Source organism: Tenrec ecaudatus, chromosome 8, assembly GCF_050624435.1.
Source record: "Tenrec ecaudatus isolate mTenEca1 chromosome 8, mTenEca1.hap1, whole genome shotgun sequence".
Lineage (NCBI taxonomy): Eukaryota > Metazoa > Chordata > Mammalia > Afrosoricida > Tenrecidae > Tenrec > Tenrec ecaudatus.
The window spans coordinates 11,419,985-11,437,853 of NC_134537.1; the positions used below are offsets into that span (position 1 = coordinate 11,419,985).

Below are 17,869 nucleotides of genomic sequence, written 5' to 3' on the forward strand. Positions count from 1 at the left end.
TCTACCCTGGGCTGAGCACAGAAAGTGGTTCAGAAGGGTGGCTACCAGGCTACAGTGGAACCTTATGTCAATACCAAGCCCCTCAGAGAGCGTGTTAAAATGCAGTCTTCTCTCAGTATCAAGCCCCAGAGGTCTGGGTCACTAAGGAGCATGAAATCAGCCTGGAAATTGGATGGGCTCTTGTGTTTGTGCCTCAGACAGAAGAGTAGAGTTCAAAGATACTCTCCCAAAGCGAAGTCCCCTGCAACACACCAACACATACACACACTGACTGAGAGAATCCTCCCTCTGACTGAGAGATCATGGGTGGGCAACTTACTGCCCAGAGTGTGTGTATGTGGATAAGAAGTGTGGATTTATTCTTATGGCCCCGATCAGAGGGATCCCATGATCTTCTTTAGAGATATTTAGAGCCCAAGAGATAATTTTTAGAAATCAAATCCTTCCCATTGAGCTACCCATGGTGGGAGAAAACCAGAGAAAAGAGAGGAGAGATCAAGCCCCAACCCTGTCCCATCATCACTGGTTTCATCCCCCACACATCATAGTCTCCTACACAGGGACAAAAGTCAGGCTTTTTAACTTTCCCCAACTCAACTCTGTCGCACTGTAATTGGTTTCAAACCCCACACACCGTCGTCTCCGACACAGAGACTCAACCCTTCTGCCTCTAACTACCCTCCTCCCCCCTTCTAAGGCCATTCTCTCCTATATTTTGCAGATTCTACTACAGCATTAGACTGACTTTGTGAAGGCACCTAGCCAAGAAGACACGGAGAGACCAGGCCTCAGCTTTCCCCAGGGGTGCAGTGCACTGTGGGCTGGAAACGGCAACTCTCTAAACACCCTCTTCTGATGGCATCAAGGAAGCCATCGCCTGTGTCCTGAGGTGAGAAGTAGGGGCAGGCTTTTCCTGGCTTGTGGGTCCCATCCAGCAGCCCTGCCTCCAAATTCCCTCAGGAGAAGGAATAAGGCAGGATTTCATAATTGAATCCAGAATGTTCGTGCAAACGATTCAAGCTGAATAATTTGAGAAACAGTTCATTCTGAAGATGGACTGAGCGAGGCTCAAAGGCAGTGCTTTCCCAGGACTGAAACCAGGAGCGGGGGGGGGGGGGGGGAGTTCACGGAGCCCAGTGTGCAGTTGCAGACAGAGATCCAAGAAGGGGGAATGGGCGGGAGCAGCTCTCTGATGGCTTCTGTCCCTGCTCCTGCACCGTGGCTGCATCTCACCATGGATTGAGACAGCCCTCACCGTCCCTGGGTATGAGTTTGCATGTCTGGATTTTATGGCAGTGTAGTATTATGCTTGGAAAAAATAACCTGAATGTTTCCTATAATTATGACTCGGACTACCGGCTGGTATTAGGGAACTGATTAAGGAAGCTAATGGAAAGGAAAATTCACCAGGGAAAAGAGAAACCCTGACGGAGAACTAGGATAGAGACACAGGATCAAGTTAGACTCAACAAAAGGCTGCCAGGGACAGAGAGAAGTAGAAATTTGGAGACAACACATTGGTTGGCACTTGAAACCATCTTGAGCAAGTCTTGGAGGCTTGTGGATATGCTGGGGAAGGAAGAACTCCAGGCACAAGCAATGAGCTGTGTCACTGAGCTATGGAGGGCTGCCGGGGACCCACCTACTGGGGATGCCCCTTCTCACCTCCAGGCAGGTTGTCCCATAGCCCCTACACCATGGGGACTGGGGGGGAGGGGGTATCTGCAGTTGTCACATCAGCAGGTATCTGTCCCTGCACCGTATTGGAAGCCAGATAACTTGTCCAAAGGCATGTGAGTTGAGAAGCAGTGAGTCTAAGACCTGAGACCATCCATTCACCTGAAATCCCTCCTTGGTCACTTCTTCCTCGTAGGCGGCTTGATCCTCCTTTTCAATCTGGTTGACAAAAGAGAAAGAGAAAAATCCATCGCATTGGTAAGTGATGTGCACGGTCTCTCCAAACTGAATTAACACAACTGAGAATTTGCAGACGACTTTGTAGTTCATTTCCCTTCACAGAAATCCAGCCTCCGGAGTTCCTCTGTTCAGCTTTCTCTATTCTGATCGCCTCTGGAAAAAATACTATGGTCATGCGTGTTTCCTGGCCTGAGCCTGCAGTGATCTTTATGATCATTTTACTTGGTTAATCATTGTTGACGATCTTGAAACATGCACACACACACACACACACACACACACACACAGGGACTCAAAGTACTACCACCCTGCACACAGACTTTGAGCGAAAGCCAGCTTTACTCCCCAGACACAAAAAGACATGAATACACACACAAATAAAATATCTGTGCTCACATGATAAAACTGAGGTCACATTGGTGCATCCCTATTTGGGGGAGAGAGACTAGACTGTGTTCAAGAAGATGAGCAATGCTAAGTAAAAGCAATATAACCGGGTGGTTCCGGGCAGGTTTCTCCACTGAGGGGTTGCGTTCCATCAGCTGCAATTCATACAGGTAACGGAACTACTGTGAAACAAGGCTCTGTTGAACACTCACCATAAGACCAAAGTTCTTAAAAATGAATAAACAGAAAGCAGCAAGATACAGGTATTAAGGGTGTGGCATATGTTCCACGGCAGGTGGAGTTCATGGGGATTTATAACATTACTTTCTTGACCAGCTTAGGGAATTTTAAAAATCAGAAATAAAATTCATATGCCGATGTTAAATGAAAGGCAGTCCAAAACATAGAAGGAATCTAGTCAGTCATCCTGATTGAAAAGGAAAACCGTGAGACCATCTCTCTTGACAAACATCATGATTGTCAATAGAGACAACTTCAGAGCCTGTGGGGAAAAAGTTACTAAAACTAAGAAGTGAGTGCAGCCAGGTCACAGAACGCAAGGTCAACATACAGAAATCCATTCAATTTACTTATACCAGCATGAACAGATAGTAACATTTTCAAAGTACTACTCGCAACGGAACAAAACTGCTGTGAGTTACTTAGGTATAAATCAGACAAAACAAGTGCAAGATCTGTGTATTAAACGCTGTAAAACAAAAAAGGTCCACAGGAATGAAGATGTTCGTGGATTAGGAGGTTCAATAGTGTTACAATTTTCCCAAATTAATGTACAGATACATCCCCATCCCAGTCAAAATCACACCAGGATAATATTGTGGAAATTGGCACGACAATTTTAGAATTTACATGGAAAGTAAGGGAATGAGATGACTCAGAACAATATTTAAAATGACAAAAATGGAGGAAGATTCACACTGACTGGTTTCGATAAGTACTATAAAGCTGAAATAATCAAGACAGTGGGGTACCAGTAAAAGGAAAGGCATAGAGATTAGTGGAACATAATAGAAAGTCTAGAGATAAACCAACACATACGTAGTCAGCAAATGAGGCTTTTTACTCCCCGTGCAGAGTTACAGACTCCGAAACCCACCAGAGCAATTGTACCCTGTCCTGCAGGGTTGCTGTGAATCATAATTGGCTCTGTGGCAGTGACCGAGTGAATGCTATACATCATTTGAGTTTGGGTAAATATATAGAAGCAACTTGGTATAGAAAAGGTAGTCTTCAACAAATCATGCTGGAACAACTAGACACTGATATGAACCCAAAACAAAATAAAAACCCTAAACCTCAACCAATACCCCACATCATTGCTTAAATATTTAGTTCTAGATGGAAAAATATACCTAAATGTAAAACTTAAAATTTCTAGAAGCAAATCTGTGACCTGAGGTTAAGCAGAGATTTGTAACCTTCAACACACACACACAAAGCATGAATCATAAAAAAAAAAGAGCTGATCAATTGGACTTTATCCAAATGTGAAACTTCTGTTCTTCAAAAGACACTTAAGAAAATAAAAGGAAAATCACTGATTAGTGGGAAAAAATACAAGCCAAACATTTATTTGTTAAAGGACTTGTATCTAGAACATCTTGCTAAAATTCTCAAAACTCAATAATAATAATAATGTAACAACCACACAATTTTTTAACTGGCAAAAAATAAGCAAACACTTCACTAAACAAGCTATGTGGGTGACCTATGGACTCCTAAAAAGATGTTCAATAGAATCAGTCCTTAAGTAGAGCAAGATTCAAGAGTTCCGTCACCTGAAACGTGTGAAAGCAATAATGCGATCTGGGAGGCAGACAGGACAAGAGCCTGACATGAGAGATCGAGCCCTTTCTTAATGTTGTTCTTACCTTGGAAATGCTAGATTAATTCCTGATTTAGGTTGACTGAAGAGGTCAAAATTAGATTGCCAGAGCATGACTGAAGGCGTCCTAGCAGTACTGCGACCTAAGACTGGATTGCTAATCGTAAGGTCGGTGAGTCAAACCCACCAACCACTCCATGGGGAGAAGCCAAGGCTGTCTACTCCTGGAGAGTTTCACAGCCTCAGATATGCCAGGAAGCCCTTCTATTCCATCCTAAAAGGGTGCTGTAAATCAGGATTGAGTCCATGACAGTAGTCTTTGGCTTGTTTTGTTTTGTTTCATATTTCAAGGCATAATCACTGAGGATAAATTAAGCATTATGGATAGCTTGGTGGGATTTCTCCATAATCCATAAAGAGGTCTTTCTGAAGCACGACTAGAAAGTCAATGGTTGTCACCTGGGGAAATAGAGGGGGCGGTTCAGAAACACGATTGAAATGGCTAGTTTGCCTAGCTCTGCACAGTGAGGAGGAGAAAGCAGAGGCTGCCATTTTTATTTCAGGAAGACTAAGAGAAAGACAACCCGTACCACAGACCAAGTTTGGGTCTGCGTGCCTGAGCAGCAGCACACAGCTCTCTCCAGCTTCCAGCAGCTGGTCCACATACCTGTAATTATCAGTGTACACTATCAGACCCTTGATATTAATTCCTTATGGGTTAGCACTCTTCTGAAATAAATTCTAGCTTGTCAATTACATTAATGTGTATCATTGCAAGGATGTAAATATGTATAAGTCTGTGTAGATCCTAATAATTCCAAATAAACTCAAAACAATATGTAATATAAAACTTTCCCTCTATATTTAAAGGGGGAAATGGAGTGTTTCAGCCTTACTATGGAAGGAATCAGCATGTCGTCCATTCAGCTGGTTACCCTAGTCCTAAATGTGACAAATGCCTATCTGGGCCCAGGCCTACACAAAGCACAAAACCAGTGTTTACTTCCATTTGAGACTCAATAATGGTCTCCTAGAGATGTAGGGACACCGTCAGTCATCTTTCCTGGGCTTTGACTCTTATTGACTGCTGAAATGAAAGAAGGGAATTAGCAAGAGACTGAAGGGGTGGGAATCGGGAGATTAGAACCACTGAATGCAGGTTAAGAGTGGAGCCATCCGATCTCTCTGCTGTCCCCTAGAGGGATCAGCAGTCTCACTGAGGGATGGGTCATTCATAAATGCCACCTGAGCATCGGGCACCCCTCATCCCCATTGATTGTCCACAGCTATGCACATGGTCTTGAGAGACTATATTTGCAGAATAAATTGGACCTCCAGGCTTTTAGTGTGTGGGGTTCAACTTGGTACAAGAGAAATGCTATGAACGAATGAATCAAAGGGACTCATGGTGCTGTCCAAATTTGTGTGGCCAATAGACCCCAAACCACCGGATCCACCATGCCCAATCATGAAACCCTGAGGAACAAGACTGAAATGCTAAAGAATTGAGAAAATAGATTAGACTAGGAGGGTAATGCTCAGGTTTCCTTCAATCGAAGGCTGTTACCGTGTCCAATCCAGAAGCAGATCATCAGACCAGTTGGTTCTAAATTTAAATTATTGCCTCATTTTTGAGAACACCAATCCAAGGAAGTTCCTGAGGGTCCCAATAGCCTTGGTCAAAATTGTTTATTCTCTGAGCACAGGAGCTCAGGAAGGGCATCTTTGCAGAAAGCAAATCTGCCTCCGAAGACCTTTGTTGGCCTTCTTTCCGGTGTCATTTAGTAACTCTGTTTGAGAATAAATTTGGCCTGCTTATTTTGCTTCTCACCCCTGGGGTTTGAGAGAGCATGAACTCAGGGGAATTGGCAAGCTGGTGAAACAGCAGCTCGAAATGCATAATCTTAGGACCTTTGGGAACCTGAGAAGGAAAAATAAGTATCTCGGGTTAAGACTCAGATGGGGCAGACCAACACAACACTGGACTTTTTGTACTGAATGGAGTTATGACTGAGGTCCTCCAGGCCCTGTGTCCCCAGAGAAATGACCATGCCTGAAGAGGCAAATGGCATCTGCGGAGGGACCTCCTCTGCTGCCCACTGAGAATGCTGAGGGGAGAGAGTCACAACATGCCAACAGCAGGATCCACTGCATGACTGAAGCCAGAAAGTCTGGGTCCAAAAAAATCTCTGGCTCAAATCTGTACTGTTTGCTCTCATTGTCTTCCACATCCCTTTGATGTCCTGCTTGGACCCCAGCCACCAAAGCCCATCCCTGGGCTTCAAGCAACCACCGCTGGTGACATGCCTCTTATAGAACTAACCTCCTCTGACCAGCACATTCCTAACCATCTCGATGTATCAAAACGTATCGGTCCTAGGGGAGCCCCTCTTATTCAGGCCACTTAGGAGTGTCTCAACTAACAACTAAAGAGCTCTGGGGAGTTGGCGATTAAACATTTGGCTGACAATCAAGAGAGGGGCAGTTTAAACCCACCAGCCGTTCCATGGAATAAAGATGCTGCATGCTTTAAATTAAAGAATTGGATTAAAGTCATGGAAACCCTGTGGGGAAGCTCTGCTCTGTGCTACAGGAATCAGCTGGACAGCAACAGGTTTGTAAATTAATGGCCAGGTAATTTAAGACATGGTTTTCTATAAACGTCTCAGTGGCTACTAGCCTGTGACTTCTTCACAATTTAAACTCTCACAAGTCTGCTTAAGGCATAGCTTCTCAAACTTATTTGGCCTACCTTTCCCATTTTAGGAAGACAAAACAATTACTCAGAGGCCCCTAGCAAACTTTGTACCATAGCCAACATTCCAGGATAAAGTGTAGGTATCTGCAGCACCAATGCCACCCGGTCATTCCAGTACTCCCCACCAGGGGGTGGTAGAGCCCACTTTGGGAAATACTGACAGAGCATTAGCATTTGGTACCCCACCTTTGGTACTGCTCACATTTCTTTAGTACAGATCATGGATATCTGGATCATTCGTTGAACAATGACTTCAGTCCAAGTGTAATCCCTTCAGGAATGGGGAGAGGCGGTGCTTGTTGAGCATGCTGATCCCCAAGCCTCACCAGCGAGGATGTCTTCAATGTGAGCTTTTATGCATCCTGCATCAGTAAATATCAGTGGCATCCACATGCCGTAATGTGCTATACAGGTGTGGACATCAGAGTGGATGTGAAAATCTCAAATACAAATAACACCCCCAACTAAATTAAAAAATAGATTTAGTCCCAAAGAGTCAAAGGACTAACATGTTGACCTTCCCTAAGTTAGAGCAGATGAATGTGCATGCCTTTAACTCTCCAAACCTGCTGCTTTCCTCTCTATCTAGATCACCTTGCTCTTACCCGCTTCCCATCCTAGTCTATAAAGCCCCTGCTCCCTGAAGCAAAACCAGTAACTCCCTGTTCGGGGACCCCATGGCCCTGTGCACATTCTGATTGTGATAATACTGGAGCCTTTCCACCCTGCACTCTGGCCAACTCAGTCTCTTGTGTGATCATCATAAATTACAACCAGTTGCTGTGTGCTGCCCTGCCCACTTCTCCCAGCACAGTGTATGGAACTTAATATATGAGTAACTGAGTGGATAAATGATCTCACCACGGAGCATGTGGGAATGTTCTAAAACCTCGCTGTGATCGCGTCCCTGCTGACCCATATGGACCCTAGAGGGCAGAGTGGCACTGCCCGTGTGGGCTTCTGAGACGGTCACTGTTAACAAGGGGAGGACAAAGTCTCCTCTTTCTCCTGAAGAAATCGGTGGCTCCAGACTGTCGGGGAGCAGCCAATGCACAGCTCACCGTGCCAACGGGGCGCCTGCTGGAAAGCTAGGCGGGTGAAATGGTTTAACCTATCCTTATATACATACTCCGAGATTACCTGGGAGTCACCACACCCCCGCCTCTCAGGCACAAGATGGGAGGCACTCATTTATGCAATCTGTTATTTCAAATAACACTCGAAATCGGGGGGTCCGGCACCTATTTTTTCTGCTAAGGTACATTTGGATAGTTCTAATGTCGTTCTCGGGCCCTACAAAATGATTGGCTTAAAAAATAGCCTGCTACATTTTGTCAAACATCTCACTAATCCACCCCTAATATGTTGGCTTGAAACTGCTTCTCTTTGGTGATGATTTCACGGCCTTATCTGGCCCGACATCAACTGATAAACCAATCAATCATTTTGGAACTCTAGTGGCCTTGTGGGTTAGGCACTGGCCTGCTCACCACAAAAGCAGCAGTTCAAATGCACCAGCCACTCCATAGGAGAAAGGCGAGGCTGCCTGCTTCCATAAAGATTTACAGCCTCAGAAACCCTATAGATATTGAATCAATGACAGTGGGTTTAGGGTTATGCCGCAATACATGAGGGAAGCAATGACTATAGCCATCTGAAAGATCGTACCAACATAGTACACAAGGCAAACAGAAACCACACTAGGTATTTCAAACAGAAAGGATTTAATGCAGGGTACGATCATACAGGTTTGGTAAGGCTGGAAGAGAGTTATTAAGATAGATGGCCCGGGTGTTAGTAAATATAGGAAATATCTACTAACCTTAAGACAGGGGGGAACAAAAGGGAAGAAATGGTGTTACCAGAACCTAGAAGCTTTGACGGGGGAACCCCCACGGCTGGTGCCTGGACCTCTGAGGGGGGAGCTGCGCGGCTGTTGCTTGGGCTTCGGAGGGGGACGCGGCTTGGCTGGTGGTGATCGGACTTCTGGGCGGGGGCGTGGTTGACGCTCAATCCTCGGAGGGGACCTTGGCTTGACCGGTGCTCTGACCACCGCAGGGGGTGCCGCTGGCTGCAGCTTGGGCCTCTGAGGGGACGTTGCGCGGCGTCTGGTGTTGAGAGGGCCAAAAGATGCTGGAGGCTGGAGACTGGGTTCTCCTCTGGTGCTTAAGGGATGCTGGCAGGAGCTGCAAGCAGGAAGGCAGGCCCTGCTCCCCCTCCCACCAGTACCTTCCAAAAGCAGAACTGGACAAGGAGCCAACTGCCGGGGTTCAGGGGGGGCGGGTGTCAGGGGAGTGTGGTTAGCACAGTCCCGGGCCCAACATCACGGAGCAGAGTCTGAAGGGTGGGCTCGGAGCTGAGAGTCCACAGTAAGGATGACTTACCTGGTCTTCTGGCAGGCACAGCATATCCAGTCCTCTTCTTTCTTCTGGTAGAAGCAGCCGCTCTTGCAGATGCTGTATTTTCGGTCCACAATCTCGCGTTTGGAGTTGAGGAAAGTGAACGGAGGGCAGCAGTGTATGCTGAAGTGCTCAGAAAACTTCTGGTTCTTGGAGAGCTTAGGGCCGTCTTTTACTGTTCTCTGACTCATCTTACTGTAAACCATCGGTGCAAGGAGAGATGGGGAGACGTTAAACAGGACACTAGGCAACGGAAGTTTCCGCTCAAAGACCCCATTCCCTGCTCCTCCCAGGGTTCAAATAACATCAATGGTTGCTGGGGATCAGGATCGCAACGACACTCTGAACAACTGGCCCATGTCTTGCCCAGCTCGATAGAAAGGCCCTGGATTGGGGTTTATTCATGCTTGTGCGCATTTTTTAAATCGTGTTTCCTAAGAGATAGAGGAACTTGAGTTCTTTTTCCCCCGTGATGTTCCAAGAAAACAATTTAGAATTGCATAAAAGGCAGCAATGGAAAACCTTCACAAAGCTAAATGTAAACATGGCCAGATAGTATTCTAGACTTAGGAAAAGACCTGCTCTCTAAACTGCATTTACTTATTTATTCTTGAAACCATAATCATTCTTCATACGATAAAATGCACAGCCAAGAAAAAGAAGAAGCTCTTAGTAAATATTTTAGCATGATGTTTTCTTTTGTTCGAACCCAAACTTGGCTGCACCTGGAATCACCTGGGAGCTTTAAAAACTACTAATGTTGAAATGCTAGATGCTGAATGCTAAAGACTGAGAATAGTCCCATTCTCAGAGATCTTGATTGCATTGGCCTTGAGGTACATTCAACATGTTTGAATCTCACAAACATGAAGTTGAACAAAAGAAACCAGCCATCAAAGAGTGCACGTTGTCTGACACTGGGTGCATGCACTTCAAAACCAGACAACAGCAATCAAGAGAACTAGAAGCAGTATTTGGATGTAATGGGGGGAAGCAAGGATCTGACTGAGAGAGGGCGTGAGGGAGACTCATACTGAGAACCCAAAATGTTCTGAACCATCGTCTGAGAGGCACAGAATGCAGGGGGGAAATGTGTACGTAAAAACACAATGAGCTGTGCGTTTACTTTTGTGCATTTTACTCTATGCAAGTTCTGAAGTTTTACCTCACGATGAGAAGGAAAAATAATAATTTTTTTTAAAAAGGGAAATTTGAGGCTTGAGGAAAGTCCAAAAACATGTAGGGGGCAGAATGAAAACCTGAATTTCTACAATATCCCTCTAGGAATGTAAGAAGAGTCCCACTGACTCTCCAAAACCCTGATGGAGCACTCAGGTGACGTAAATGGTAATTAATCAAAATGACAATTAATCAAGGGTCAACACATATATGTGGAGTGGAAAGCACTTCCTGGACATGTAGAGGTTTCCGCTGTTAACAAACATGAGGTCAATGTATGTTGCTAGTGGCCTTTCCCATTGCAGTACCTGTTTTATCATGCAAAAATCATTCATTTATGCAATTGAATTCGCAGTCTTGATTCAGACTTTTATAGTTTGCTTAGTGAGATCTTTCTCACTCCCTTAGCTGGGTTCCACTTCTATATAGAGCTGCCTCCCTCTTACACATCTAACACGGGGCTCTTTAAAAAGTATCAACACTCCTTTCTTCATTTCTTTCTCCTTTTTCCCCTCCCTCTCTTATGATGCTAACCCCAGCTCTCTTCTCTCTTTAATGTTTTTAATCATTTTATGGGGAGCTCTTACAGATATCATAACATTCCACAGTTCAATCACATCAAGCCGTATTGCACAATTGCTACCACAGTCCGTTTCAAAACATTTTTTCTTGAACTCCTTGATATCAGCTCCCCTTTGTCCCCTCCCTCCCCCACCCTATCCTCCCAGAATCCCTTATTATTATATTGTTATATTTTCATTTATTTGCCATATCTTACAGTATCCAGTGTATCCGTTCACCTACAATTCTGTTATTCATTCCCCTCGCATGGGGTTCTACAGTCATCCTTGCTATCAGCTCCCCCTCCACCAACTCCTTCCTGTACCCTCAGGGAATCCTTACTCCTGTTACTGTTTCTAAAGGGTTATCCATCTTGGCTTTCATGCATCCAACTATCTTAATTATACAAATGAACCCATATGATTCCCCTCTCTCTCTCTCTAAATATTTCCCTTCCCTGAAATACCACATTCCCCTAGACCGCCACCCCTACTTTGCCTCTTTCCTTCTCAGTTTCACCCATGGACACATATGCTTTGCACAAAACATGAGCTCTTCAACATGCAATCATACTACATACAGCATACAATCAATACTCAGAGGTTGATGGAGTTGCCTTCCACCATTCAATCCGGGGTGTATTAAATAGATACATTGTGGGAAGCCCAAGGTTCAATCGCTTTGGTGCACACAAAGCTGAATGCTTAAAACACAATACAAAACAAAAACTGAATGCTTAACTCAGTTCTCAAGAAACTCTCCACTAGCTGGAGAGATAGGCAAGGTGTGCACAGTAGGTTAAAGGCCGCGAAACCCATTTGTTACACTCAAATATTTACAATTCATTGAGGAAGATGGGGGGGGCAGTGAACCAGATGTGCATCTGCTGCAAGAAAATCAGTCCGAGCCATCCAAGGAGCAGCCTGCTCTGGAGCGTCAGAACATGCTGGTCACGTGGCGCAAGAAGTTTACAAGACAGGAAGCAATGAAAGGAGGCTTCAAAAAGTTCGTGGGGACTTTTCACTGTCTTTTCACTCCATCTTCCGTGAACTTTTTGGTGCTGTGAAGTACTAGCCACAGTCTTAGGAAGAGCGACCCAATGCCTGAGTCGTCCTATGTGAGAATGTCTGTGGCCACCAAGGACCCTGGGGCACCCCTGGGGGTGAGGCCATGAAAATGGGGTATGTGGACGTCGGTTTTGCCATCCCACCAGGTTTAAAATGAGCCATCTCAGAAGCAGATGTCTGGGGTCTCATGCCATCGAGAAAGAAGAACCGAGGGTGAAACACATCCTTTAGACCCTGAGATTTCTGTGCTGAACTTTGGCAATCCAGGATTTGGGCAGGTGCGACTCCAGAGGTGGCAGCAGACAAGCAGCCAAGAGGCAGTGGCGGCAGACGCTGCAGAAGAAAGGGCAGCAGACATGCACTGTGCTGCCCAGCTCACAGAGAGGAAGCTGAGCACCTCCGGGCTGCAGGCTTGCTGAGAAAGAAGGGAACTCAGTTAGCCTCCCCACAGAGCCGGAGGTAAGCACCTTCAGGACAAGGCTTACTGAAATTCAATGAGCACTTAATTGGAGGAGACACGCTAACCCAAGCAGAGCAGAGGCCAAGGGCAATGGGGATGAGAGGCCAAGAGCTTAAAAAAAATGCTTTCTGACACTTTCCCAAGGAGGTCAAAGGTGTGGGAGTGCCGGCAAGTATGGCTGAGAGGGCATCGTCCTGACCAAAGAACTGTCTCCTGAGTATTCCAGATCCTGAATTGTAACCTGTTAACTTCACTAAGAAACCTCATAATCCTAAGCATGGACTGGGAGTTCTGGGTGGTCACTGTCACCATGCATCAAGCCTGGCAGAGTTTTCTGCTCCTTGTATGGGCAGGACAGTAGGTGTCAAACGTAGCTTTTCAGCCTTTTCAGGGTGGATGCATGTCTGGCCTCACAGGAATCAGTCTTGGGGTGAGGCTGAGCTTGACTCTCCTTTCCCCTTCTGAGGTCAGAGGAGACCAGGTGTTACCTCCGTGCCGTGTTTACAGTTGAAGTGGAGAACCAGGTAAGATGTCGTTGTTTCTGTTGGGATTCTCTTGCAAGAGAAACTTCAAGGAGCAGGACATGATAAAAGGGTCCATCCAAGGAAGCCCTTTGTCCAAACAGGAATTTATGAACCAATGAAAAACTAGAGCTTATGTATAGCATCTGAAGGGAGAAAGACTGGGCTTTCTAGACCCACAAAGAGTTACCATCTTTGAAACGCACGAGGGCAGGTCTACCCTGTCCTATAGCGTCTCTTTGAGTTGTCATTGACCAAATGGCAATGAGTTTGGTGTGCGTTTGGGGTTGTTCTGGGTTTTTTTGACCCATCATAAAGACCCTAAATATCTGCCAAATTTTTACCCAAATTCTACCTGTGTTTCAAAGTCCCAACTCAGGATTTTCCCGTGAAGAATATAATACTAAACACATCAGGACTAAGTGATTTCTACAAATATTTAGGTCACAGAGCCTGTTACTAAAATTTTCAAAGGCTGCATGCATGCCCAATTCTTCTGTCTATCTGAGACCCAAAATTTCAAAATAACAGAAAACCTACCAATCACCTCCTATTTCCAGGTACACCTGGCTCACACTGAGAGAGGCCTTGGAAGTCTCTCAATTGCCTGCCACTTGGAATTCCTCTGCTGGTTGAATTCGGTTCCCCACATACTGCCCCACCTGATGGGATACCTGTACCCACTCTGCCCAGCTAGACCCCCAACCAGACATCTTTTCCCCGGCACACCGGTCAGTGCAGACTTATAGTGACCCTTTTGTGCCTGAGCAGAACTTCACTCCGTAGGGTTTTCAACACCTGATTTATGGGAAATTGCCAGGCCTTTCTACTGAGGCACCTCTGGGTGGGCTCAGACCTGCGACCTTTTGGTTCGCAGTGGATGGGCGTGTGAAATGATTTCAATTCCCAAGGGAAAGATCTCAAATTCACAGTCCATGAGGATTTGCTTCACTCTCCAGTTCCTCACACCTTGTCCAGCAGGGGGCAGCCTCACCTCTAGCTGCCCATCAGTGTGTGGTCCAAAGAGTAATTCTTACGCCTGGAAAGACCCTGTCCTGGCACCAGTTGAAACCGCATGCAACTTGCCAGCAACATGTTCGCCCCTTCCCAGTGCCTCTACCCCTTAGTAAAACATTTATAGTCTGTGAAGAAGCTCTGCTCCACTAGCTTTTCTCCCCCAATAACACAGAGCTAGCACTTAGTTGGGGTTCCTGGTTAATGTGTTAAGATGTATATACCAACCTATAGCAACATACACAAGAGTCACCACATGCCAACACAGCAGTCTCCCTGTCAGTCCCTTGTGAAACGCAAAGCCATACCTACTTCCATTAAGTAGGTTCTATCGCAGTGGTTCTCAAACTTCCTCATGCCTCGACCCTTTAATACAGTTCCTCATGTTGTGGTGAGCCCCCTCCTCCCCGCCAACCATAAAATTATTTTTGTTGCCACTTCATAACTGTAATTTTGCACACAGCTGTGGAAGCATGTGGGAAACAGAAAGATTTCTCCCAAGTTGTGTCCCCCAAATATATGTTAGACTTGGGACACTGCTTGCAGCTAATGGTAAATGATTGTCAAGTATCCTCCTTGAAGGCAGTCAGTTGCCAGACTACAGTCTGGTCCCACCACAGGTAGGTCCCGCTCCCTGCTGTTAAGGACAATGGGCTACTTCTCCCTAAAGGCTTGTGACCATTAGCCTGGTCCCTGTAGGTAGGGTTTACACCCTACTGATAATGGTCTCTATGGAGATCCAGAACACAGGTCCAACCGGCTCAGTGACATTCAAAGTTAGACTGCCATCCTAAATCTAGGATCTGCCTTTCTTGTCACATGTATACCCCCAATCCCTCCTCTTCTATTGCGTGTATATCACTAGATTGACCCCCTCTCATTGCTGTGTAACCTATGGTGCAACGCCTATCCCCACGTGGACCACCAAGTGGGGCTGAGGTGAGCATGCTACTATGAAATGTGTCTGACTCCATTACTTCCATCTCTCTTCTATCTCTCATGCACTCTAGGACTTTATTATAATCTTTATATATCACAACCGTACAATATGCCTATCGAACCTGCAATTAGTTGTGGGGGGCTGGCACCTCCCTCCACAGAAGCATAACTCAGAAAAGCTCATGGAAAGAACAGGGGCATATGAACTCTCAAGAATTCGACCCCTAAGTGTATGGTAATCTTAGTGAAACCCTGGTACGTGTGCACAGAAAGGCTGACACAATGGTTTTTGCTGCAGCCTCATGTGAAACATAAAGAAAAGACACCAGATATAAGCTAAAAGTTCAATACTAGGCAAATTGAAAACTTAGATGTAATCTATTCAGCCCTTTGAGCCAAGCATGAAATCCCAAGACCGTTGAAAGAAGAACCCTTGGTCTTAAAGGCTTGAAGGTAAACAAGCGGCCATCTACCTCAGAAGCAACAAAGCCCACATGGAAGAAGCATACCAGCCTGCATGATCACGAGGTGTCGAAGGGATCAGTTATTAGGCATCAAAAAACAAAAAAATCATATCATTGTGTGCTCACCTCCATGATACGATCGCTGAAGACAAATGGATATATAAGCAACTGTGATGAAGAAAGCTGATGGTGCCCAGCTATCAAAATATATAGCTCCTGTGGTCTTAAAGGCTTGAAGGTAAACAAGTGGCCATCTAGCTCAGAAGCAACAAAGCCCACATGGAAGAACATGGAAGAAGCACATCGGCCTGTGAAATCACGAGGTGTCGAAGGGATCAGGTATCAGGCATCAACAGAACAAAAAATCATATCATTGTGACTGAGTGGGGGAGTACGGAGTGAAGACTCAAAACCCATTTGTAGGCCACTGGACGTCCATTTACAGAACGGTCTCGAGGAGGAGATGAGCCAGTCAGGGTGTGATGTAGCAACTTTCCTCTAGTTCCTAAATGCTTCCTCCCCTCACCACTATCATGATCCCAATTCTACCTTGCAAATCTGGCTAGACCAGAGGATGTACACTGGTACAGATAGGAACTGAAAACACAGGGAATCAAGGACAGATGATTCCTTCAGGACAAGTGGTGTGAGTGACAATACTGGGAGGGTGGAGGGAGAGTGGGTTGGAAATGGGGAACTGATCACAAGGATCTACATATAACCTCCTCCCTGGGAGGACAACAGAAAAGTGGGTGAAGGGAGACGTTGGACAGGGCAAGATATGACAAAATAATAATTTGTAAATTATCAAGGGTTCATGAGGGAGGGGGAACAGGGAGGGAGGGAGGGGAAAAAATGAGGAGCTGATGCCAGGGGCTTAAGTGGAGAACACTTGTTTTGAGAATGATGAGGGCAATGAATGTACAAATGTGCTTTATGCAATTGATGTATGTATGGATTGTGATGAGTTGTATAATCCCCTAATAAAATGATTTTTTTAAAAAGAAAGAAAGAAAATGCTATGAAAATAATGATGGCAGCTTATGTACAAATGTGCTTGACACAATGGATGATTGTATGGTTTGTGATAAGAGATGTAAGAGCCCCCAATAAAAGTATTTAATTTTTAAAAAGAAAGAAAGAAGAACCCTTGATACAGCACGATCATAGTGGCAGAGGTCAAGACCAGAGGTTTACACACCGGAAGTAAAGGTGTGGAAACCACGAGACAGAGCAAAGGTATAGTACCAAGACCATGAGACTGAGACAGAGCAGCAGGCTGGCTTCCTGATCTATGGAGGCTGAGGCCAGGAGACCACGTGGCTGGGAAGCTGAGCCCTGGAGGGAGATTTGGCTGAGAGCAGAGCACGGCTGGGAACCAATGACTGCATGTGGTAACCTGTTAGATTTCCTATTAAACCCCCTTAATTGGGGAGGGGTGGCAAGAGTAATAAACTCATGCAATGGAATTCTGTCCAGTAATTTACAGCAATGAACCAAATTTATCTACATAGACCTCTCAAAAAAACATAGTTTTGAATAGAAGGGTAAAAAGTTGGGGATGGAAAATAAAATAGAGACCATGTGTAGACCCCAGTGATGTTTAGCTTATCAAAAGGAACCCTGTTGTGTATTTGCGCATTTTTGTTTCCTCTCACAAAAAATATAAGCTTCAGGAGTGCGGGCGCTTTGTCCAGTCTTTGGTGCCTTGTAGAACTCTTTGCACCTAAAACACCTTCCATAACTATTAGTTGTGATTGGTTTCTTGTATGTATGTATGTATGTATGTATGTATGTATGTATGTATGTATGTATGTGGTTTTTGTCCCTAATTTTTTCACAAAATTGTCACTCTGTACTAGAGTAAAAAGCCTCATCTCTCTCCTGCAGAGCCACTCTGGTTTTGAACTGCTGCCCTTGTGGTAGCAGTCCAACAAACAACCTACTGTGCTACCAGGGCTTCTCCTGGAACTGACAAGAAATTCCATGATTCATAAGGAAGGATACCAGCCAAGTATGGCCAACACCATTTTTTAATTAATTCAGTAAAAAGAGGGCTTTGTCTTACCAGATACCAACATTAAATATTACTACCAAACCATGGAAACCTTTGTTAAAATATATATATATATATCATTTATTGTCTATACACTTCTGAGGGCAATATTTCCACCTCTCTAACCCTTCCCCCGATGACCCCTGGTGGCTTAGTGAGTGAGGCTGCTAATAGCAAGGTCAGCAGTTCAAAACCACCAGCCACTCCAAGGGAGAAAGACGAGGCTTTCTATTCCGTTCTATAGGGTCCCTATGAGTCTGAATCAAATCAATGCCAGTGAGTTTGGTTTGTTTTTTGTAAC

General features: G+C 45.2%; 1 protein-coding gene across 2 annotated transcripts; it reads right to left on the reverse strand.

The window, feature by feature from the left end:
• Window positions 1-1,856: 1,856 nt before the first annotated feature.
• Window positions 1,857-9,498, reverse strand: MOBP (myelin associated oligodendrocyte basic protein). Of its 2 annotated transcripts, XM_075555578.1 has the most exons (3): window positions 9,293-9,498; window positions 9,057-9,062; window positions 8,767-9,016 (listed from the first exon to the last, which is right to left on the reverse strand). In XM_075555578.1, exons 1-3 carry the CDS (start codon window positions 9,496-9,498, stop codon window positions 8,767-8,769), a joined length of 462 nt encoding a protein of 153 aa, XP_075411693.1. The 2 variants fall into 2 exon arrangements, with proteins under 2 accessions (XP_075411694.1, XP_075411693.1); XM_075555579.1 differs by lacking the exons at window positions 8,767-9,016; window positions 9,057-9,062 and adding an exon at window positions 1,857-1,896.
• Between the last annotated feature and the right edge of the window lie 8,371 nt (window positions 9,499-17,869).

Bases quoted from the DNA above. Each gene is read 5' to 3' on its own strand.
- MOBP (XM_075555578.1), bottom strand. From the start codon at position 9,498: ATGAGTCAGAGAACAGTAAAAGACGGCCCTAAGCTCTCCAAGAACCAG.